The 23,591-nt window shown below is 52.4% G+C and overlaps 1 protein-coding gene across 6 annotated transcripts in view; it reads right to left on the bottom strand.

The window, feature by feature from the left end:
* The window catches only part of Vav2 (vav guanine nucleotide exchange factor 2), a 163,719-nt gene that overhangs the window by 55,522 nt on the left and 84,606 nt on the right, over positions 1-23,591 (bottom strand). For all 6 annotated transcript variants that reach the window (XM_040745160.1, XM_040745161.1, XM_040745163.1 and 3 more), the window contains exons 3-4: positions 21,444-21,502; positions 2,947-3,015 (exon numbers count right to left, since the gene is read on the bottom strand). In XM_040745160.1, the coding sequence (XP_040601094.1) occupies positions 2,947-3,015; positions 21,444-21,502 (128 nt within the window). The remainder of the gene's footprint in view (positions 1-2,946; positions 3,016-21,443; positions 21,503-23,591) is intronic.

Raw genomic sequence — 23,591 nt, 5'->3', positions numbered from 1 at the left:
ACAGACCATCCCTGGGGCTGTCTCCTTGGAGCTCCAGGTCTGGTCTATCGAGGGACCAGTGCTTAACACCCACCACCATCACCACCACCACCACAAGCTGCAGTGTCTGGGCCAGGGTGGCTGAAAGGGCCCTGTAGACACGCAATGTGATCACTACTGAGGATTAAGTCCCTTATACTCTAAAATGTTCCCCCCCAACAGGCAGCTGCTCCCACAAGATGACACTGTGTCCAGCTGCTGCCTCACGCCCTCCCCAGGCAATGTGCTTGTGTAATGGGCAAACACAGACGGGTACCAGGAAATCTGCCTTCCAAGGAAAGGAGGAGAAAGGGGAAAAAGCATAGGAAATTTATTAAACCTGAACCACTGGGACCAAACTGCAACTTAAGAGATTCAGACTCACCCTCCTTCCCTGTAATTTACAGTCCAGGTTTGCAGTAACTGCAAAGTTAAGGACTAAGGAGGCTCAGGGTGAATGTCACCTAGGAGCAGCTTTCAGCTGAGCGAGGTTGCATGTTCTCCAACTTGCACTCCTATGAGAGCAGTTCCAGCTTGTTCTGGATAGACCAGCGGCAAACCAGAAGGGGCGGGGGAAGAGAGAGGTGGGTACTCAGGTTCCAGCCCAGAGTCACCACATGTGAGTCCTTGAAACTGAAATTCATCCCACAAACCATGATACACAGGCTACCTCCAGGACAGCAGTTTGGTAAGCACACTGGACCTGAAATGCCATGACATTCCATACCTAGCCCTAGAAACACAAGACCTACAGCATCCTTGTCCTTCTAAGTCCTAGGCTGTGCCCACCTGAGGGACATTTCCCGAAGATACAGAATGAAGACTTAGGAGAGACATCAGGAGAACTCTTGGCACTAGTCCAGAGTTCCTCAGCCTCTATAGGATCACCCAACTTGGAGTAGAAGTTATGATAGACTTGGAGTCAAAACTGGGAATGGCCAAACCGGGCATTGGTGGCGCACACCTTTAATCCCAGCACTCAAGAGGCAAAGGCAGGCGGATCTCTGTGAGTTTGAGGCCAGCCTGGTCTACAGAGCGAGTTCCAGGACAGCCTTCAAAACAATACAGAGAAACCCTGTCTCGAAAAACCAAAAAACAAACGAAGTAGCTAGCGAGCACTGCCCATACTGCAGTCCTTACAGGGCCACTCATGTCACACCAGATGCACCAGTCATAGGGCCTGACCCTCAGGACCCTTCTAGTCTCCTGGAGACATCTGAAACATTTAACCACCTAAAGTCTCTAAAATAGTATATAGAGGCACAGGTGCTGTGGGTAGAACACTCAAGGCTTCCCAGAGCGAAGGCAGCTAGGATAAGCACAGCACATATTCCAGACAGCAATTCAGGGCAGAGACATCAAGCCCTTGGGGACCTCCCTTGTGCTGTCCCCACCAGCCTGAATCTGCCCCCCCCCCATCCTCTGTACCCCTATGGTGCTCTGCCTGCACCCGAGTGTTCTAAGTCCCTCTCCAACTCTGAGGATGGATCAGTCACAGTAGGACCCAGCAGGCAAAGGACTCAAGGCCTTGGATGATTTCCATGGAACCCTTTTCCCTCCTAATGTACTCCCTATAACCACGGAGGATTCCAGAGATGTCTGAAGAAACTCTGGGCTTCCCACCCATGGGAGCACTCCAGGCCTCCTGGCAACCCATTTTGGAATCCCCTTTGCCTCCAGTTGAGGAATCTCCAGCTCTCACGGCACTGCATGACAGGACTGCCAACCTAGGACAGACAGGCTAAGCTATGGATGAGTTCCAGGTATGAATGCAGCCCAAGACAAACCATAAACCTGATTCAGACATTGGAACTGGGAGGGAAGGCCTCTTGAGCACTAACTCTGTAGATGACAATGTCACACCACAATGTCACAAGTTCAGACACATCAAAGAGAGACTCTGCGAACACACCATGCTCCATGTCTAGAGACACCCCAGATGGGGGGAGGGGTGAATACAGAAAACCCCAGTATGGGGCCTTAAACAGCAGGTGCTCAGAACACGCTAGTCTCATCACGTTTGATTCCTCTCTGAGCTTGAGCACTGAGACAATGGGATAGAGAGAGAGAGATGGCCAGAGTCTCCACAGAAGGAATGTATTTCTCAGAACATGGCAATATATGTGGTAAAAATGAGGACAGCAGTTTACCAGGAGGCCCAAAGGAGCCCCAAACTTGGGAGAAAAGCAGACATACAGGCCAGGGGCTGCCAACAACAAACTAAGTCCTGGGCAGACCCAGCTCCTCCCAGCCTGGGCCCCTCCCTGTCAGAATGAGGTGTCTGGCTCCTCTCTCTATCCCAGTGAGGCTCAGAGTGGGCTACTTCCCTGACAGAGAGCTGGGTAGTCCCACACTGGCCACATGATCCCGCTCATATTACCGCAGCAGGCTGCAGAGCTAGGCCAAAGGGTCCGTCATCCCTGTGGGGAAATGACCCACCTCCGCCTGTAAATAGTGTTGGGGGAGCCTGGGGGGGAATCCTCACAGGAATTGAGCAGCATGGATCACCAAGAGATAGGAACCAGCTCTCCCCAGCAAGCCACGCCCTAAGCAGGGGGCCGTAAGACAGTCTGAGCCACAAGCCCCACTGCTTAGAGCCTACCCAGTGTGGTACCCAAAGGCCAGGAAAGAGGAACACAAGGACACATCAGCTGCCCAGTGCCACTCCCAGCAGCTCCACAGAAGGAAACACCCCAAGAAGGCCACCAACCATGACCAAACACCAAGGCAATTACCCTGGCAGCTGGGCAGCCTTGCAGAAGCCAGGGGGTGCATAGCAAGCAAGGATGCCTGCAGCTCAGCCACCCAGAAACCCCCACATCACAACCAGGTCAGCCATCGCTGCCTCTGCCTTGAGCGCAGCTTTTGGGACTGTGGAGCCCGGGGCTCCTTTCCCCGTGCCCTCCCCATCGTCCTTCCTCTACTTACTCGGCCAGCTCCTCCAGGCTCCGGTATACATCGTCATCGTTCTCAGCTGTCTCCTCCGAGGGAAAAGGCCTGGAGAGAGAAGGCAAAAATGAGAACGGCGGATCTCTGTACCCCGGCCACCGTAGGGACCTGCCCACAATCCACCCTGGGCCCCACCTGACTTGACGCAGGAGCAGCTGGGCTCGTTAGCCCCCCTCCACCCATTCTGCACGACAGACCCAGCCCTCGAAGTTGGCGGGCTCAGAGGAGCAGCCCCTGGGCCATGGGTAAGCCAGCCCTTGTCTAGGTCTCCAAGCCTCAACAGCCCATAGGCATGTGAAGGATTTGGTCCAAGGGCTTTCGTCCTCGGTCACCGCGCAGCTGTCATCTACACGGCCGGCATACTCTGGGGAGGCGTCCTATAAAAAAGTACAAGCTGCCCCCCCCCAGATACCTTGAGCTACAGCACAGGGTAGGCAAGTGGCCAGTCCCAGTCCCCCCAGGAGGGGAGTCTAAAAAGCTGCCATGTACCTACTGCTCTTCAGAGGACAAGAGCTGTTACCCATTGGGGCCCAGGGAAGATAGGAAAGGTCCTACGGAGCTCCAACCCATCATGGCTACCCATCCATAAGGGTGCGCTGCCCTGTGCCCTCCAAGGACAGCACTTTGGGAGCAGGAGCTGTGTGGAGTTATGACCCTGAAAGGCACCACTGAACAGCTGTGAACCCCCCCCCAGGCATGTGCCACCACCACAGCCTTTAAATCACCATATCACAACCCCATTAACAGCAGCCTCCCTATTGACAGTCTCCTAAGCTGACCTACACCTTGTCAGTGAGAGGCTCCAGTCCCTGCTGGAGGGGGGTGGGGAGGTGGGGGGGCTTCATCTTACAGCCATCGCCATGACACCATCTCCACTTTGGCAACCCCCACCAAGCAAAACTGCATTTGGGGAGAGTGACAAGAAGCTCCATACAGTCAGATCCCAAGAATTCTCCCAGCCACCACCACTGCCGCCGCCTCCTTCCAGGAAACCAGGGCTTTATAGTGAGTGCCCTGTCATCAAATTAGTCATCCTAATGTCTCCTTGAAGGGCTCCTGCTTCAGCCCTGGCCCCCACAGTTCACACCCCACCAAGCAGCTAAAGCTTGTGGGTAAGACACGGGCTGGCCTCATCACTTCTCTGGGCTTCAGCATTCAATGGCTCCCACCTCCCAGGGGCAGAGCCCATCCCAGCCGAGGCACCAGCCAGCACCCGCTCTTCCAGACCAGCACATGCGCAACTAAAAGCTTTTCACATCCCATGAGACAGCTGGCTGCGAGTCCTTCACTTATCTCAACTTGAGATGTTTTATTACTTTTTTTCCCATGAAAATCTCACCAGGCTGTGATTGGGCGATGCCTGGCATCTCTGCTCACTCTATGTCCCCAAGACACAGACCTTAAAGCTCAGGATGGTTGTACAAGCTCTGCCCATCTCCGAGGGCAAAAGAGTGGGGTGAGCCTCTAGGGAGCGTCTCTATTGATGGGAAAGGCCGAGGAGATGTGGGCACGCGGAGAATGCCCACAAAGCTTCAGGCCATGCAAGTGCCCACTCCCCACAGCCCCTGCACGGCCTGTGGCCCAGGAGTGTGTACATGTGTCTTAGCTGAAACACACATGCCAAGCATGGAGATGGCCGCCGGGGGGGGGGAGGAATACCAGTCTGAGGAAAGAACTGTATGCACTCAGTACCAGAGATATGGAGAAGACACTGAGGAGTCCAGAACATGCCACGCCAAAATACTCCTCTTTTGACATACTGGTTACTTTGAGCTAAAAGAGATAGAATTAGCCAAGGCAGGAAATGCTCTTGACCTCCTCCAACTGGATGAGATAAAAGACTACGTGTATCTATTTCTTCTGAATAGAAATACTCCTTCTTAGAGAGGAAGTGGGCTCCTGCCACTAAGGAAATTAAGGAAACATGCAAAGCCCAGGAAGTGAACAAAACAAAATAAAAGTAACTGACAGGAAGTTTCCAAAGCGTAACAGATTTACAAGGCCCCTCCCCAATGTTGCATATGTAGTAACAGGCTAGAGAGATGGCACAGAAGGTAAAGGCATTTGCCACCAAGCCTGACAACCTTAATTCAATCCCCACAGCCCAAATGGAGAAAAGAGAGACAGCTCCTGCAAGTTGTCCATTGGCATATACTACGACTACTACCACTACCACTACCACCACCACCACTACTACTAATAATAATAATAATAATAGCAGGCATTTGTCCGCATTTCCCAAGAGTTACACAGTGGCAACAACAGCACTCATTTTACAGTGAACTCATACTTAGAAAGGAAATGTAGATGAGCAACGAGGCTGGTTTGAGCAAACAGACCTCTGAGGCAACTCCAGCCACCTGAGGACTCCATCAGGGAAGCAATGTGGTTTTATTCTCCAGACACTCCTCAGACCCTTCCTGGCCCCACCCACTCACTTCTTAAAGCTCAGGATGGTTGTACAAGCGCTGACCATAGACCCCTTATCTAATAACCTCATGTTTTCTGTGAGATACCTGCACATGTGTTCCAAACTAAAATTGCTTTGCTTGAAGGGGGGGGGGTAAGGGGGGGTAAACACTGTTTCTCTCATCCGCTTTATGTCAATTTAACACTAGGCCAGTCCAAGAACCTACAAGTAGCAGAAACAACGATGCCCCTCTCCACCTGCTGCCCTGTCCTCAACACACAAGCAAGAGGAGACCCTGAAAGGAGGAGGAGAGCCCAGACTGCCCCGCAGGAGTGCAGCACAGGCCACTCCCCTGGAGGATCCAAAGGGCCAAGGGGGAGGCAGATCAAAGACAAGAAGAGGCAGCCAGCACCTTCAAAAGCCACAGGCCTAATCCACTCATCTCCAGGAGACAAAGGTGCCCCTTTAATTAAGTCAGGCATCGCCTTGAGGCCCCAGGTGCATGTTCCAGCAGGAATCTGCTACAAACCGGAGGCCCAGCTGGGGACTGGCCTTGGATAACCACACAGGCTGGGATCCCCTCCTTGCCTGGGGTAAGGCTGACAATTTCGGTGTAGGATGATTTAGCAGTGATGGGCCACCTCTCCAGGAGACTCCATCACAAGCCCTGGCCTAGCTCAAATCTCACGGCCCCCATCCACACAGCAGTCATCTTCCCTCAGATTAACTGCTGTGTCTGCCAGGTTGCTCTTTCTAAATGTCTAATTTTTTATTTTTAAATTATGTACTGGGAGTTGGGGGAGGCCTCACTGAGATCCACCTGCCTCTACCTCCCGAGTTATGGGATTAAAGGCGTGCGCCACTCTGCCTGGTAGAATATTTATTTTTAACTGATACAAAATACATCATAGAGAGTACATGATTGGGGAATAGCATATAATGTCTCGGTATACTTTTTCAAATAAGGGTGATGTTGCTCCATAACATAAGAGATGAAATATGGCCGTGGTTAATCCTGAGTGCTAACTCGACCAGACTTATTACAGAATCATCTAGAAGAAGGGAAGCAGACCCCAGGTGTGTCTGAATGTGGATGGTGTCATCCCACATCTGGGAGCTGGATGGAGTAATATTGAGAGAAAGGGAAGAGAGTCTGCGGCACAGGCATATTCTCTCTGTGTGACTCTGTGTATGTATGTGTCTCTGTTTCTCTCTGTGTTACATCTTCTCCTCTATGTCTCTCTGTCTCTCCACTCTGCTCCACCATGCCCCCTCTCTCTACCACAATGGGCTGAAAGTGGCAAAACCACGATCCCAAACCAACCCTTCCTCCCCACAGTTGTTTCTCTCAGATACTTGGTCACAGAAACCAAATTCAGACAATCATCATAAATTCTTACTTATGATTAAAAGTCCCCCTCATATGTAATATAAATGAAAAGTTTTAAAGCCCCATTAAATCCTATGAAAGTGTGGCGTGCATAAAATGACACGGTGGGAAAGGGCCAGGATGCACCTTTTGATGCTGAATGCAGAGGAACAGTAGCAAGTACTGCAGGACACGACCCCGTGCAAACTCTCAACCCAGCGTGGGTATGGGAAAAGGCCTGCGCTACTGCTGGGGAGTGGCCAGGCATTCAGAACAACCACTCCCGTCCCTGGAGCCTACCCTAACCATCACGCAGAGAAATAACTGCTCTGTGTGTGTGTGTGTGTGTGTGTGTGTGTGTGTGTGTGTGTGTGTGTGTGTGTGTTTCACATGCGGGCATATGTGTTGGGGGGGGTGGTACACATCTATAATCCCAGAACGATTACGGGGAATCAGGACTCACTGGAAGCTCACAGTCCAGCTAGCCTCGTGTATGCAGTGGTGAACAAGAGACCCTGCCTCAAACACGGTGGGAGGCCAGGAACAGCCCCCAAGACTGTCGTCGGACATCCACACACACGAATTAGGAGGAGGAGAAAGAGCAGGAGAGAGGGGAGCAGGAGGCACTGACTTGATGCTAGGCATCGATGTCTTATGTTCCAACCTCTGAGTTCCTTAACAATCTCGGATATGTGGCCACCCGGAATTTCTCCTTTGCCATTTCCTCCACCTGCCCTACCCAAGGAGCTAAAACAGGCCTGTTAAAGGTGAGAGAATTACACTGCTGCCCATAAACCTTTACTACTTTTATTGGAGCGTCTCTAGCTGGGGCCACAAAGCACTAGAGAACAAAGCTACAAATCCAATTAATTTCTGCCACAGCCAAACAAAGGCAGGCGACTTGCCTGGGTGGGACCAGCAGGCGAGCCGGCCTATCAGGGCTACGGAAGGTTTAGGATCCGGCCTGTGTGGAGCGCTGTGCCAGCATCCCCCTTTCTAGTCCCTTCTCCAGTAACCCCCACGTTGGCTCTGCTTCCACCTTTGCATTGTTCTACCCTCCATCTGAGGTCTACCCACCCCACACACCCCTAAATCCCAGTTTCCCTTGACTCAATGCAAACCCTACCCTTGTGCGTGCTGACTGGACCACTCCTTCTCTACCCAGGTCCAGATCCGAGAGCAAAGTGGTTAGCACCACGATTGCACAGGTGCATGGGTGGAGGACGGGTAGATGGGTGAGAAAATGCATGGGTGGGAGTATGGATGCTGGGACAGAGCAGAGCAGAACTGGACATCCGGGTAGAAAGGAAGTAGCTAGACTCAGAGACAGCTAGACATGTGGGAGAATGGACGTGTGGACAGATGGGTACACAGTTATCAAAGGTCCTCACACTATTCTTTCTCTTTGAAACCATAGCAAGCAGCAACCCCAGGCTAGGATGGGGGGCGTGGCATTTTCAAAGAGTACTTGAGAAATAGCAAGAATCTGAGGCTGCTCTTGGGAGCAAATGTACCAGCCTGACTTAGCCCTAGGGAGCCGCACTGGTACAGAGAATTGGGAGGAAGGAGGAAGTTTCCCAATCCACACTCCAGGCGTGACTGCCAGCACAGGAGAGATGGAAGCAGATCCTAGCTGAAATCTCTCTGCACCCCACCCTCTGTCTTCAGGCGCCAACCTCCATCTAGTCCCGGTGTTCCCCAGCCCTGGTTTTCCAAAGCTCCTGGGCATTATTAGCCAGTAGTGTTGATCTGTTCCTGTTTGTTAAAAAGGGGGGGAGGCCTGTGTGACGGCTCAGCAGACAAAGTCACTTGCCTCCTAGCTTGGCGACCTAACTTTGACAGCAGGAGAGAACTGACTCCTGCAAACTGTCCAACTCTCCTCTGACCTCTGCATGCTCTCGCCACCCCCCCCCCATTGTTTAAAAAGGAATAAAAAGCAAAAGAGGCCACTCTTGAGTCTACACTGCAGGGATCCTGACCTAGACAAGCAGAGAGCAAGCCAGATCTGCCAGTGTGGGTGAGGTCCTCTCTCCATATCAGAACATTCCCCGAACACTCACTTCCTCATGCCCACTTCTGGGAAGCCAAGTTTCCCCTGAAGCGGCAAGGGGATTCAGCGGATACCCACACAGGAAGAAAACCACAGGAGGCAAGAAATCCCCAGCATCTCGGGCTCAACAGCAGCCCAACCTCCTGCACAGCAGCTAATCCCGGCCCAGCATTCCTCAGCACCAGCCACCCCCAACCGCCAAACACACCCCCTCTGTCCCCCCCCCCCGCCCCGTTCCTGACCCTCCTGCCTCGTGGAGCTGCCCATGTATCCACAGATCCAGCTACTGCACCCCAGGGGCCACATCTAACAGCACAAAAGTGTCTCCGGCCAGAAGAAAGAGACTTAAGAAGACAAATAAGGGGCCACCCAAGCCCAAACCCAAAATGAAATTCAATCCTTGCTTTCAGCAAGTCCATCCTCCCCCCTTTCCTCTATTGTCCCCTCCCCTTCTAAGGTATGCACAGGGCACTTGTTGAAGCTGGCCACTGGCCACTTGTCACAGCCCCAAGAGCAGCTGGGGCTTAGCGGTTTCTGAACAGTGACTTCCTCCAGTGCCTCCACACAGAGCCTGAATGTGCGGCTGGTTGTTAGTAGCCGGAGTCAGGACCCCAGAAGCAGCTCCCCCCTTCCGCAGCAGGCTGTGGTGCTGGTACCACCATCAGAGGGGGAAAGTCAGGTAACTCCCTTGTTCCTAGAGCCAGGAGAAGACAGCAGGACCTGAGACAATGGGCTTTATGAGAACAATTCACAGGGGGCACTGAGCTTGGACATTTCAGACCCAGGAGAAGACACAGAGCTGCTCTTGTGGCCAGAACTCTCCCTCCACCCGCCCCCTTGCTCCTTTTCCAGTACCCAGAACCAGCCTGGGAATATTCCACTTGATGGGACCTTCCCTTCCCAAGGGTTCCTCTAGCCCAGATTAGGGCAGCCTTTCTCACCTCCGTGAGTTAGGCAAGTGTACAGCTTCCCAAACTGGCATCTGCAGACACCCTTGACCCAGAGCCAAGACTCTGCCCTTGACTCCACCACACACAAGTGAGCACTGGGGACAGGCCACAGCCCACTGTCTCTGCCTGCTTCGTTCTAGGGGCGGGGGTTCTGGAGGCAGAAGCCAAGGGCTAGGCCCCTGAGAGTGAGAGATCTGAATTTCCTGGCCCTGCCCATCTGAGCCACCCTTAAGCACAGTTGTTTACACTGAGATGAATCAGGAAAAGCTCTCATCCGAGTAACACAACCTTTGAGCATCCTTAGCATCCTTTATGGGGTGGTGTAGCCCCCCCTCCCCCACTTTTGACCAGCTCACCATACAAGCTCACTCCGCTGGGTCTCAAGCCTCAGGCCTGGCAGCCCCTGGAGCCCCTGTGAGCACCAGCTCCAGTTACTAGGAACCTTCTCCTGACGCAGCTTGTAGGACTACCCAGACCCCCTCACAAGTACCTAGAGACCTTTGACCTCCAGGTGCTCCTGTACCCTGCTGTTTCTTCCCATGTGGGACTTGCAGAAAAGTGTAGCATTGGAAACAAATGCGGCCGCAGAGGCGCCAGAGCCTCGGATCAGAACCTGGCTTTGGTGCGGCTAGGTTTATCAGTCCGTCTCACAAACGTGGGACCCAGAATTTGTTCTCCAGGCTCTGTGGTCATTCCAGGTGCCTGTGACAAGGCTTGAGACAGCAGCACTTCCCTAGGACACTCAGGGAGGGTGTGTACAGTGACCTGGAGGCTGTATGCATCTCACCAGGTTATAGTGTAGTGGCCTCCCCATGGGTGGCCTGGCTGTGCAATACTGAGAAAGGATAAGGCTGTACCTTGAGTCTGTATCCTTCAAAGTGACTCAGCCAGTGAGCGCTGCCGGCCTCAGCCTGGAGTCCAGCGTCTACCCCTCCCTCAAGGAGATGCAACCATCCCCATGTGCAGGATCCTACAAGGCCACCCTTTCCGTGCTGGGATGAGTACAGACTAGCCACCTAGTCCCACATGTTGTAGACAACATGACTTGTGGGCCTTGGTCAGGCCTCCCACATGGGACCGTGAAACTTCCTCAGACCACAGGAAGAAGGAACTGCCATGAACCACCCTCAGGGTCAGCTCTGCCCTCCGCAGACATGTGGGCTAGAAGCCTGAGCTGGACAACAACAGAGGTAGCAGGGATGTCAAAATCCGGAGACCATACCTGGGGAACACGACTGAGCCGCAGCCCCTCTGGCACCATTTGCCAGGGAAAAGGCAGCCAAGCAGACTTGAAAGGCACACCAAAAGCCTGGGGGATGACAACTGCTTAATTATTTAAACAGGCACCTGGGTAGCCACATTCTAATTGGCAGGAAGGCCTTGAAACCCTGGAGTCTTACTTATTAAAAACAGCTCTCATACTAAACAGCCCCAACTGTCAAAACAAGCCCACAGACGGGTCATGGATCGGTCTCCTCAGCTGACATTCCGCCCAGTCCCCACAGTGGGCTGCATGGTGTGCCTAACCCCACAGCCACACCCCCAGACAATTCTCTTGTGTCGGAGGAGCAGGCCAGTGCCACACCATGAAGGCAACAGAGAGCAGCTTTGGCCTGGGGGAGCCAGAGTGGCTACAGCAGAAGGCGGGAGGAAGCTGGTCTAATATTCTCACTTTGAGCGCAGATGTCCAGGTTGGGATCAGACTTCCGGGAGTTGGGGATCCAAGTTCCTAGGCTCAGTGACCTCATCTGACAAATGGGGGCAAACCATGCACTTCCACACAATCGGCAAAGGAGGCGATGGGGAGCAATGGCACTGTGGTCCTGCTTTAAGTAGAATAACCCCGTGGCAGCCTGAGCAGAGGACACCAGGGCTCTGCAAAGCGGAGGCGAGCCAGGTGAGGGCAGAGTCTGGTGATGCAGGAGTTCAGTGACTGCCGGGCCGGGCTAGGACCAACCACCGGGATCTTCAGTGAAATTAAGGCTGGAAGTATGAGAGGGCCTCTGCCACCTTTAACGGGACTTGGAAGATTGGGACAATAAGGCAAGGCCACTGCCATACCCTTGACAGTGATCTCTGACCTCTGCCAAGGCCCAGCAGGCACAGAGATAAGGGAAGTGGGCTACAGCTGACTCAGAGCCTCCTGGGGCCAGAGCCAAAAGGGCAAGACTCCAACTGACCCCCAAGTCCCCTGTGGCCTGTGTCTGAAGCCCCACAGGGAGAGGAAGACATGCTGACGTCAGGGGCCAGGGGCCGTTCAGAAATAGGGCCCTGCTCTGCCCTGCCCTGTCTGGGGAAGCCTGGGGCGGAGCTTCAGCTGATAACCAAGGAATGTTACTTCTCAGCATCTGGTACACCGAAGGCCGTCTCCAGTTTTCAGATTCTCTTCTGGTGAGGAAGCCTCCGGCAGGCAGAAATTTGGTAGGGAAAGGAAAACATACACAGGGCATCCACCCCCTCAGGTAGGCCCAGCCCTGCAACCACTCTGACTTCGAAAATGCTCTAGCTTTTGTCTCCTCCTCCCCCCCCCGTGGCTGTGGTTAAAAAACAAAACAAAAACAACCCCCAATCAAAGCAACTTCGGGGAGGAAACAGATGACTGGGCTTACAGTGTCATATCATTCCAGGTCACAGCCCGTTACTGAGGGGAAGTCAAGGCAGGAACTCAGGCAGCCGGTCACATCACATTCAAGTCAAGAGCAGAGGAAAACGGGCAGCCATGCTGCATGCCTGGTATGCTCAGCCAGCTTTCCTCACTCTCACACAGATGAAGGACAAGGGAAAGGGCCCCCCCCCATAGTGGGCTAGGACCGCCTACACAAATTAACAGTCAAGACAGTCCCAGCGGACAGTTTCACACTCGGGTGTGCCCAAGGTCCTTGACCATGGGGCCCAGGCTCTTGGCTTCAGCTAGACTCTCCAAGCCCCAATGGTGCCCCTCACAGCTCCAAACGGCCCCAAGTGTCATGGGAGCCCCATGAAGCTCACATGAAGCACACAGCAGCTTCTGAAAAGGAACGGTTCTCATCCACCTCCCCACAGCCGCTTCAGTCCTCCTGGGGATGATCCTTGGCCCCGTGGGGCCTGTTCCTTCTCCATGCTCTGGCGTCTAGACCAACCCCCTGAATCACACGAGCCAATACGCAGAGTTGTGGGCACTCCGCACGAGCAGAACAGCGTCGGTGCCTGCCAGAGTCAGAAGGAGCAAGAATGAATCCACAGGCCTTGAATGTGCTGCTGTCCCAAGTGCCCACACAGCTGGCTTCCCTCAGAAATCCCAGAGGAGCCGACCGTATGAGCAGGACCTGCTTAGGGAGCTGGGGGTAGGGTACAGCCAGGGGTAATAAATACCAAGTACTACCAAGTCCCCATGTGACCTCAGGCGAGACCCCTCCCCTGTTTGAGCAGCCAAGGGGAATGGAGTGACACAGCAGCTGGAGGCTCTCCGCATCCCCCAACATCCTGCCAACATTGCTGCTGGGAAATGAAGGGTCAGCCCAGGGGCCTTGGCCTTGGCAGGCCGCCTAGGCCAGGGGACCTTTCCCTTGGAGATCTGATGTGATCAAGATAAACCATGGCCTGTCCTCATGGAGCATGGCAGGCATCGCTAATCGATCGCTGTTCTGTCCCTGGGTTCAGGTTGAGATGGTTGGTGACAGCCTAGAAATCGGACTAAGGAGGGCATAGAACCTCGGGGAAAAGCCAGCTGACCTGGTCGGCTTCCTGGGGCAGTTCTGTCTAACTCCCTATCACTAGTGACCATCCGGAGGCCCGGGCAGCTCAGACAGGCCTAAAACCACCAGCCTTGACCAGGCACCAGTGAGATGCAGAACAGGGAAGGACAAGACACCCTATCCAACATTGAGGCACCTGTACAATCCACAGCTTCCCTGTCAGTTACAGATAAGGGGGACAGCCTACTTCTTATGAAATTCCAATATGCAGGATGCTGAGGTCATCTCACCCTACTTAAAGATGGCGCCTAGGTCTCTCCTGGCAGGGGCAGAGTATAACTCCAACCACCAACCACTCAGGTATCCAAGGTAGAGTGGCCATGGGCCCTGGATAATAGGAATGGCTTCCTTCATGGGGCTGTGGGGGCTCCACCCTATTCTCCAGTGAAATAAGCCGCACACTTCAGAACAGCAGAGGATACTGTCCTGAGGCCCCACAGACATGACCTTCCCTCTACCCTGGGACCTTACTCCTTCCTGAATATGGGTCACTAGTATTGTCAGCCTACAGCAAACAGATAGGTTGGTGCAAAGCTGTCCCCACCCACAGTAGAGAGGCTGGGGATATGTGGCCTCGCCTGGTGGCCAGGTGTGACTTGTTTTGGTGGACAGGAAGTAAACCCTCAAGCCTGAGGGCAGGCCTGCCAGCCTCCGCTGACACCATCCTACATCACCCTCCTCCTTACTCTGAGCCCTGCCTACCTGTGGCAGCTCCTTAGGCAGACTCTGTCTGGTGACACCCAGATCAAGGACAGAACGGGGCAAGGACAATCATGCTCACATCACCCTTGCTTGTGCCACAGCTCAAACCATATTCTCTGCACTGACACTGTCTACTGGAGACTGCTGTCACCGACCCTGGTCAACAGAACCACTCCAGGATCATAAAGCCAAAAGAAACCAGAGCATGCAGACGGGATGCCCTTGGTTCTTCCTTTCCCCCTCCTCTCTCTCCTTCCCCAACTCAAGCGTTCCCCAATCAGGACCCCTAAGTGCCTTTCCCCAAATACTGCTCTTAACCACAAGAAGCATCGGTCCCTTTCCTATGAGAACATTCTAGAAACTGCTGTCCTTCCTCACATTCGGACGCACTGTCAGAGATGCCAGGACGAGCAGATCCTGGCCTACCTAAGAGTTCACAGCAACGAGACACGTGTGTACGTGTGCGTGAGCATGTACATATATGTGTGCTCACTCTCCACCCCACTCCTACCCTCGCCGCTCTGCTGCCCATACCTTTCTGCATATGACCTCGCAAGGGACAGGAGAATAAAGGAAAGACCTCAGAAGAAAAGGGAGCAAGCCAGACAGGCCTATGCCTCACACTTGCCTTTTCCCCCATTTTCACTGATCAATGATGAGGGGTTGCTGACTCAACCAAGGGTCCCATGTGAGCTAGACACACATCAATCAAAGATGGCTCTTCCGTCTCCGTCCCTGGGAAAGGGGATCAGCACCCTCATCGTGTGGGGGCAATTCACCACGTGCCTTCCACTGAGGTCCCTGCAAAGAGGAGAAAGATTCTCCTCCAACTAAGCTGGCCAAACAGTCCAGCTCAACCCTGACAGCAGGTTCACCAGGGCCAGGTGGTCAGGATGTTTGATGCCACCAGGTGGGACAATTAAAACCATCTTGCTGGCAAGATGAGCAGCTGAGTGAGGAGAATTGCCACTTCCCATCCAAATCTCTCTCAGACAGTCCAATTACCTGGAATTAGTCAGGCAGCACCAGCTGGGAAATGGGGTGTCACCCATTGAGTGAATGCCAATAAGAGGTGTGGGAGGGAGGTGGGGGGTGGGGGGACGACAGGATGCAGGAGCCAGCTCAGGAGAGAGGACCAGGTTAAAGCCTGGGATCCTAGCACCTGGTGCACCTGGTGTCATACTGAGACACTGATGGGTGGTCCCTACCCAGCACATAGTTAGTGCTCTGGAGGGCACATACTCTTTGGCTGAGAGGTCTCCCTCCAGGGGCATCTGTTTCTTTCAGATTGTTTGTTTAGCTTTTTAATTCATAGGCAGTTACTCTGACTTTCTGTTTTTAAATCAAAGGTCGTCAGCCTGGCAAGGATTCATATTTTCTAAACCTTCTCGTCCCGCTCTGCAGATTCGCCAATTGCATCAAACTGTGAGGTCAAGAATCCTCCAATGGAGCCGGGCGGTGTTGGCGCACACCTTTAATCCCAGCACTCGGGAGGCAGAGGCAGGCAGATCTCTGTGAGTTCGAGGCCAGCATGGTCTACAAGAGCTGGTTCCAGGACAGCCTCCAAAGCCGCAGAGAAACCCTGTCCCGAAAAACCAAAGAAAGAAAGAAAGAAAGAAGGAAGGAAGGAAGGAAGGAAGGAAGGAAGGAAGGAAGGAAGGAAGGAAGGAAGAATCCTCTGATGGGATAAGACATAGTCATAACCTATGTCAGGGATAAAAGACATGAGCCGTGTTGGCCTTGGTGTGTTGCTAGCCTAGTTTGTGTCCTGGCAGATGCCCTTTGAAAAATGAATTTCCTTGCCAAGACACTTTCCCTTTGTGTGTTTCTCTGAGTGACACTGAGATGACTCATCTTTGTTTCTAACAAGAAGGTTCAAATGTGCCATAACAACGCCAAGGCCCTGCCCTCATCATCTGAGACATACTTCCTCATCACCTGAGGTGCCCAGTGAGGAAGAGGACCCTGGACAGGTGACCTCTCAGCCACTGGCGGCATAAAAGGCAGCCTTGTCAGGGCTGGAAAAGGAGGAAGCATCAGAAGGTTGACATCCACGGGGCATTCCTTCTACCTACAATCTGGACCTGTTGAGGGTACTCAGTGCCTCTGCACCCCCAAAAAATGAAAGATCAGGTTCTCTAAAATGGTCAGTGACTCACCAGGCATTCGTTTTCATTCCGAATGCTCTGTTGTTCTTAGATTTAGACACGGGTGTGTCTGTCTGATATGCCGAGAATCTGCTTCATATTGTTACTGTTACAGCCCCGAGTACCGGGAACATTCTGTTTCTCCCTCCCAAACCACAGGCGGATGACCCCAGCTATGACCTCTGCCTGGCCTACCCAACAGACAGTGCCAGCGACGGCAGCCCTGTTCTCACAGTTGGGAAGTAGAAACAGCCAAGAGGCCTATCCAATGACAAATGACCCAGTAGACTACTGTCTGTTTGGGTGGGAGTCTTCAGGAGGAAGAAGCAGGCTAGAGAGAGAAAGCTCAGCAGTTAAGAGCACTTGCTGCTCTTACAAAGGACCTGGGTTTGGTTCCCAGCACCCACACTGGGTGGCTCACAACCATCTGGAACTCCAGTTCCAGGAAAGGAGACAAATAAGTATTTTTGGTTTTGTTGTTGTTGTTGTTGCTTCTGCTGCTGTTGTTTTAAGAATGAGGTCCTGGAGAGATGGCTCAGCAGTTAAGAACATGTGTCGTTCTTAAAGAAAACACAAGTTTGGCTCCCAGCACCCACATAGCACACACATGTAGTAAAACAACCATACACATAAAACAAAACTCATCAAAAAAAGATTGGGAATGCTCTGACATTGCCCTGGCATGAGTAACCTTGAAAGCAGGCCCCAAAAACTAGACAGCATGTGATTCTGTGGATACAAAATATTCAGAACACAGAACAGAGCATGGGTGACAAGGGCCTGGGGAATGCCTGCTTCCTAGACATGAACTGTCCTCTGGAAAAGTAAAAACCTTTGGAACTAGCATAATTCAGTTGATGCTATGAATGAAGTAAATGCTACCGAACTGCACTTTCAAATGGCCATACCACCCAGGTGAGATAGCACACAGAGGCGTGAAAATCAGGAGTTTGAAGTCATCCTCAGCTATATGGTGAGTTCAAGGCCAGCCTATGCTACATAAGACACTGTGTCTGAAACAAGGTCATTTTATATCTTATGAATTTTATCTCAGTACTTAAAAGTCAAAGAGAAGGCTGGTCTGGGGACAGAAACTGGATCTGCTCCAAGGAGCTGTCTTCTAAGGGAGAAGCAAGTTCATCCCATAGGCCCTGAGGACCTGCCCCAGAGGTGGTCTTCTGTGAGTCCTGGCTGCAGTAACAAGTCACCACAACTCAGGGCATAAAAGTGCACAGTTTACCACCTGATGCTCAGGAGGCCACAATCCTCAACGGGTCTCCCAGAGGCATCCTTGTGTCCGGTCAGGAGGCTCCAGGGGAGAAGTGGCCCTCTCCTTGTCTTTCTGGTTGCTAGCTTCAATTATGTCCCAGGCCAGACACTTCATCATTCCAACCTCCATTATCTATCCCCAAGTCTCGACTCTCTGAGCCTTGCCTCTCTGGATTCTTATCACAAACATTCATTACAAAGTCACGCCTGCAAAATAATCACATTTGTAGGGCCTATTTTCCTGTCACACCTACAAAGTGTGTGCCCAAAGGTTAAGAGGATGGTGGATTTTGGGTGGGGGGCACCATTTGGCCTCCATTCATGGCCCATAGTCTGTGGGTATCACAGCCTGTGGGTACCAGGGGCTGCACGCCATACAGGCTTAAAGCAACCCCAAGGGGAGATGACACAACTAAGCATATCTTTACCTGACATCACCCAGCATGTGGGAGCATCCTTCCCTAGTCTTGGTAACATGTACTTCCTCCTAGCCATTCTGACCTCACGTTAGGACATCCCCAGGTTGCAGGTGGGTTCTAGCCAGGACAAAGACTGCTCCACTCCACACTCATGGGCTGCTCTGCCCCTTCCTCCTGGACCCCATGTCTGATTCCCCTCCTAAGCAGGGTGAGACTCAGATGAAGTCTCTGATTTATTTCCTATGAGAAGTATAATTGAAGCTTTTACAGAAAATCAGCTTATTATGCGAAGTGCAAGGGTTGTGAAAAGGATTCTTTTTTAAACAGCATGCTGGGAACCCGTCCAGCCATGAGGAATCCAGGGAGAGTCCTGGGGCAGCAGGCTTGGTGTGTGGGATTTCAAACAGGAAAAGTGTTTGGCTAAACAAAACCTTCTGTTACTTATTAACACCGGGAAGCATTTTCAGGCAAAGAGACTGGCAGTTGCCGTGGGAAGTGCTGGTGGGGCCCTCAGAAAAGCCAAGTCTCCATGACAGTCTCAGTCCATGTGGAAGAAGAGGGAGCACTCAGACCCAGCATGCTCAGCAAGGTCCTGGTCACCCGGGCTCACACGGGAGCAGGGACAAGGAAACTGACAGACACCGTTTTTTCTCTAGAACGATCCAGCATTGGGCAGACCAAATGACTGAGAAAGCAGGGCAGAGTCTAGCTGTGAGGATGAGAGAGAGGTTCAGAGGGAGGCTTTAGAAAAGCCACGGAAGGGGTAGGGTTGGTAAAAAACACCTCCCTCCATCATTCAAGAGGTTCCAGCCTCATTTAAAAAAAAAACTATTACGTTTGTCTAGGGAGAGGGGAGCGTTGCCGTGGCACATGTGGAGATCAGAGGACACCTTGCAGGAGTCCGTTCTCTCCTTCTACCTTGTGAGTCCTGGGGTTGAACTCAGGTCCCTTTATCCACTGAACCACCTTGCAGGCTCTCCTCACTCACTTTCTGGCCTCCCACCTGTCCCCAGCATCTCTTTGACACTCTGTTCTGTAAGAGGGTGACTTGGTATACTTGGTGGCACAAACTTATGCTCAAAAGAAGGCTCCAGAAGGTGACTTCTCACCTGTCATCCCTAGTCTGGTAAAGTCCCCTGGCAGGCCCTTTGCAGCCCCCCAGGCCTGGGCGTAGAGTGGGGCTTTGGGTCACACAGTAGAGAGGACCAAGACTAAGTGGCCAAGGTGTGCCCATGACTGACCACCACAGCAGATCTATCAGCATGGTGGGCTCCCTATTGGCAATGCTCTGGCCCGTTACCACAGGTGGGCAGCTGGCAGACAAAATGCCATCTGTGGAACTCTGCTAGGGGGGAGTGCCCCTACCACACCCATTTCACCCTCTTCTAGACACTGGCCAACCTCCAATACCCTTCCTCCCTCATTTACTAACACGGCTCCTTGACTGTAACAGACTGTGACTATGAACTCAGACTTTGCTGCATTCTGTGTGGCCTCTGGTCAATCATGGAGGCAGAGGGACGCTTCCATGCTAACCTGGGAGGCCACAGCCCTGCAGCAGCCCTCCACAGTCTTCACTACTCTGTAAACCACCACCAGGATCTCACTGCCAAGTGCAAAGCCCCAGGAAAAGGCCATCCACACTGTCCATGGGGGCATCTCAGCCTCCAAGGGCAGGAAACAGCAGCTGGATCACACCCAGGCAGCCTCGGCCCTTCCCCCACCCCCACCCCCACCGCCCACCCCAAAATCACACTTGGCTGACAGCAGGCCACAGGAGCTGGCCTCCCTCCAGTTTGGGGACACGATAATAAGACGGGGGGGGAGGACACGCTTAGGATTCTGTGCAGGCTTAGTATGATGGCCAGAATCTGCTGAGAGAATGTCACTGTTGTCTAGGAACTCACAATGCTGAGCGTGTGGAACCAGGTGGGACGCACAGCTGTGATGAGAACCATCACGGTGACAGGCCAGCACAGCAGAGAACTTACAACTGCTCAGTTCCCAAGGCAAACAGCTCCAAACCATGTGTCTCTGCGTCCAGAAACAGCACTTCTTTTCACTGGACGTCTTTAAGTGGAGCCTTTTAAGGACTTTAAAGTGGTAACTTACAGCAGGGCAGGGCAGGGACTCACGGGTGTGTGCTACTGTGTAAATCCCAGTGTGCTGAAGGGACACAACTTACTGTTTGTTTTTGTTGTTTGTTTGTTTTTGCTTAAAGTTTGTTTTTGCTGTTGTTGCTGTTTTTGACAGAGGTCTCGAAATGTAGCCCAGGCTAACCCCGATGCAGCCCAGCTGGCCTTAACTCTCAACTCCGCTTCAGCTTCAAGTGCAGCATATACCATCACATCAGCTCTCGGCTATTTGTTGTTTTAACGGCAGAAGCAACGCAAACATCCCTTTTCTGCTGCATGATTTGTTTGAAAACGTTTTAAAACAGCCTGTCTTCTGGCTAACAAAAAGAAAAGGACTTCGATTCAAGGAAACTTCCAAGTCCTTGAAGAAGCAGTGAGACTCATGTCCTTGTGGATGAACTGACGGACATGGCACCTGACCTTTGACTCTTTCTGTAAGAGAGCCAATGGCTACCACAAGGGACACTGTGCTCCCCCAGGACCTAGCATGTGGCCCTGCAAACAAAGCAGAGTGCACCAAGGGAACACTCGGTGGATAGCACCCTCAGGATGTCACTTGTACCCAGGGTGGCCTGCATGCTCAGCTCTCAGGAGGGGCCCCTCCTGTTACCCTTGCCACTGGCTTGTATCCTCGGGGAGCCCTCAGATGTGGCAGGAAAGGGTAGCACCTGTGTGTACCCAAGTGTGTCTCCCTGGCTTGTACTATCAGAGGTCAAAATCTTCAATGACCAGGTCTCAACTGCACTAAAAAACCCAACCCTCCCCCTGCATCCCATCTATGAATCAGAGATAGAAGTTGCGAGCCTCAGGAACATCCGCAGCTACACTGTGTTGTCCATGCTGATCATCAGACTGAGGCAATCTACAGGAGCTGGGTTCTCAACAAGCCCTGCTGGAGCCCAAAGGCCTGTGGACAGGGACGTACACTGCACTCCAGCCCTAGCCCTATGAACTCACACCAACTCCAACATTCACACCAGGACCCTGATCCAGAGCTGTGGAGGTACATTCAGGTAGGCAACGATCTGTGGTAGGGTTAATTTGCTGATCTTATTACCTAAATCGAAAGCAATTTTGCAGCCATCAGTAACATGCTTGCAAGATTTCCCTGGTGTGAACCCACAGCCCCCCCACCTCCATACAACCTTGGCTGCTGCCAATACACAACCAGTGTGCACTGTGAAAGCTCCTGGTTCAGATCCACAGGCAGGGGATGTCTATACAACCCCAGCATGTGTCAGTAGCATCAAGATGAAAGAGCCTGCCCTCCCAGTGTCACTCCAGAACTCACCTGATCCCTTTGTTCTGCGCGATGCTGTGCAGAGACAGTCGGGACACCGCAGAGATGACCTGGGGAAGACAAGAGAGAGAGAGAGAGAGTTCTGTAACATTGGACCATCAGGAAGCCATCACAAACTGCACCAAATGTTCTGCAAGCAGGGAAACTGTTAACTAAGCACACCTTGTAAGAACAGCACAGAGCTTTTCAGGCTCAGCACCTGTGCAGTGTTTACTGCGTGAAATCTGCCATTTGGCCACATTAATTTTTGCTGAGAGCTGCCATGCTCATGGTAAGGTGTCTCAGGGAGGAACGGGTTTCCATTCCTGTGACTGTGCTCCTTCGTCCACCCCTGGCCCAGCTATGAGCTCTCAAACTGTTTTCTTTAGCAGGGGGAAGAAATAGTTCACTGGGGTTGCTACAGGTCTCTCGTAACTAAGGTGACACCTACAAAGGGCTCATCCAGTGCTGCTATTCTAGAAGGGTCTCTATGACTAACAGCAGTGCATGTCCACAGTAAGTACTAACCCATCCTGGAGATGGAGAAATGGAGGCCCACAATCACACCATAGTTGCAGTACCACAAGGACACAAACACCCATGTGTAATGCCTGCTGCAAAGCCCACCCCGTGCCTGAAATCTCAATAGACACCGGGTCCCAGTCAGGGTGCCAAGGGATAAGGAGCTCCACGTACTGAACCACATGGATCTTTGTAATGTCTCTCCAGGCTGAGACTCCTCAAAATATAAGCTTGGAGACACAGAGCAAGCAGCAGTGGGCATTCCTCAGCCCCAGCAACCCAGGTCAGCCCTGATTAACCAGGAGCTTCCAGACAGGTGGCTCTCCTAACCTCAAATATCTCTGTTAGTTCACAGAGCTTCATAAGGACTCATAGAAAGCAAGCTGGGGGGGGGGGGGAGGCCCGGGGGAGAGGGGCACGCCGGCACAGCAGGAGGCTCCCACGGGTCAATACGAAGAAACTAAGGGAGGGGAGAAGGAAATAGCTGGCCCAAGAATACAGAGTATGGCATGACAAGAGACAAAAAGGGAAGCTATTCACAGTCCATCGACAGAATGAGCAGGTACCAAGCATGCCTGATAGCAAGCACCAGACACAAGCCTGAACTTTGAGACTGCCACACGTGTCAGCCAAGATCATGTGTCCATGAAGCCTCATGTGTGTCCTGTGGGTGTAAATGAGCACAACTATGCCTGTCTATCGAATTTACTTAGATGCCTGCATGTGTGTGCTGCAAGCTCTCAAGTGTGCTTTATACGCATGTCCGAGTGTATGTGTATACCTGAGGTGGGGAAGGGGATCAGGAACATGGTCTTGTAAGCCACTGCTCGCTCTACAGTCACCAGGCGCTGGGTGTGCTGGGAAACCGAGCTCAGAGGGTGTCACATATGCTCCCTCCCAGCCTCTCCATCTCACTGTGCACACTTGGCAAGCGGGAAAAGAGGGATACACCCATTTACACGAAGCCCCCAGCAGGAACACACTCCCTGGGGGTTCCTTTAGGCTGCTCTGCACTCAGCAGCAACTTTCAAAGGGGGAAAACACCACAGCAAAGGCCTTTTCTATGCCCGGTGGGCGGTGGACACGGCCCACAGCTGAGTGTGTGTCTGGGCCTCCTGTCAGTGTCTGTGTTTCGGGGGCTGAGACTCGGGGAAGTTATGATGGGGAATAACTGGGGTCCTCTGTGTTTGCTCAGACAAGTCTCAAAAGACTGACTTGCAGCTGGCCCAGTCACGGCCCCCACCAGCCTCCTCTACAAGGGGCCTTTTACAAATAACAAGCAAAATGGCTTTTGTTATTATTTTTGGCTTTTAAAGGCTCTAAATATTTAGGGGGAATAAAACTTAAGGCAATATTATATCCTTATATCCTTACAAATACTCAAAAGAATGCTGGAAATGCATTGGCGGATTTGGCTGGTCTAGGGCACACTACTGTCCTTCTCCTATGCCTCCTGAGGCAGGTATTGCTAATCAATTGATATATACTTTCCTATGAGCCAACGGAGGCACACAAACTTTAGCAGAGTCCTAAGATGGCTCAAGCCATCAGTTGGCCACGGCGTCGGAAGCCATAACTTGTCTGCCAGCCTAGATTCATTGCCAAGGCCTCATTCTCACAGGTGGAGGCCATGACTGC

Source organism: Mesocricetus auratus, unplaced genomic scaffold (genome assembly GCF_017639785.1).
Source record: "Mesocricetus auratus isolate SY011 unplaced genomic scaffold, BCM_Maur_2.0 Super-Scaffold_100004, whole genome shotgun sequence".
NCBI classification, from domain to species: domain Eukaryota; kingdom Metazoa; phylum Chordata; class Mammalia; order Rodentia; family Cricetidae; genus Mesocricetus; species Mesocricetus auratus.
This window is presented reverse-complemented; position numbering and strand designations above follow the sequence as displayed.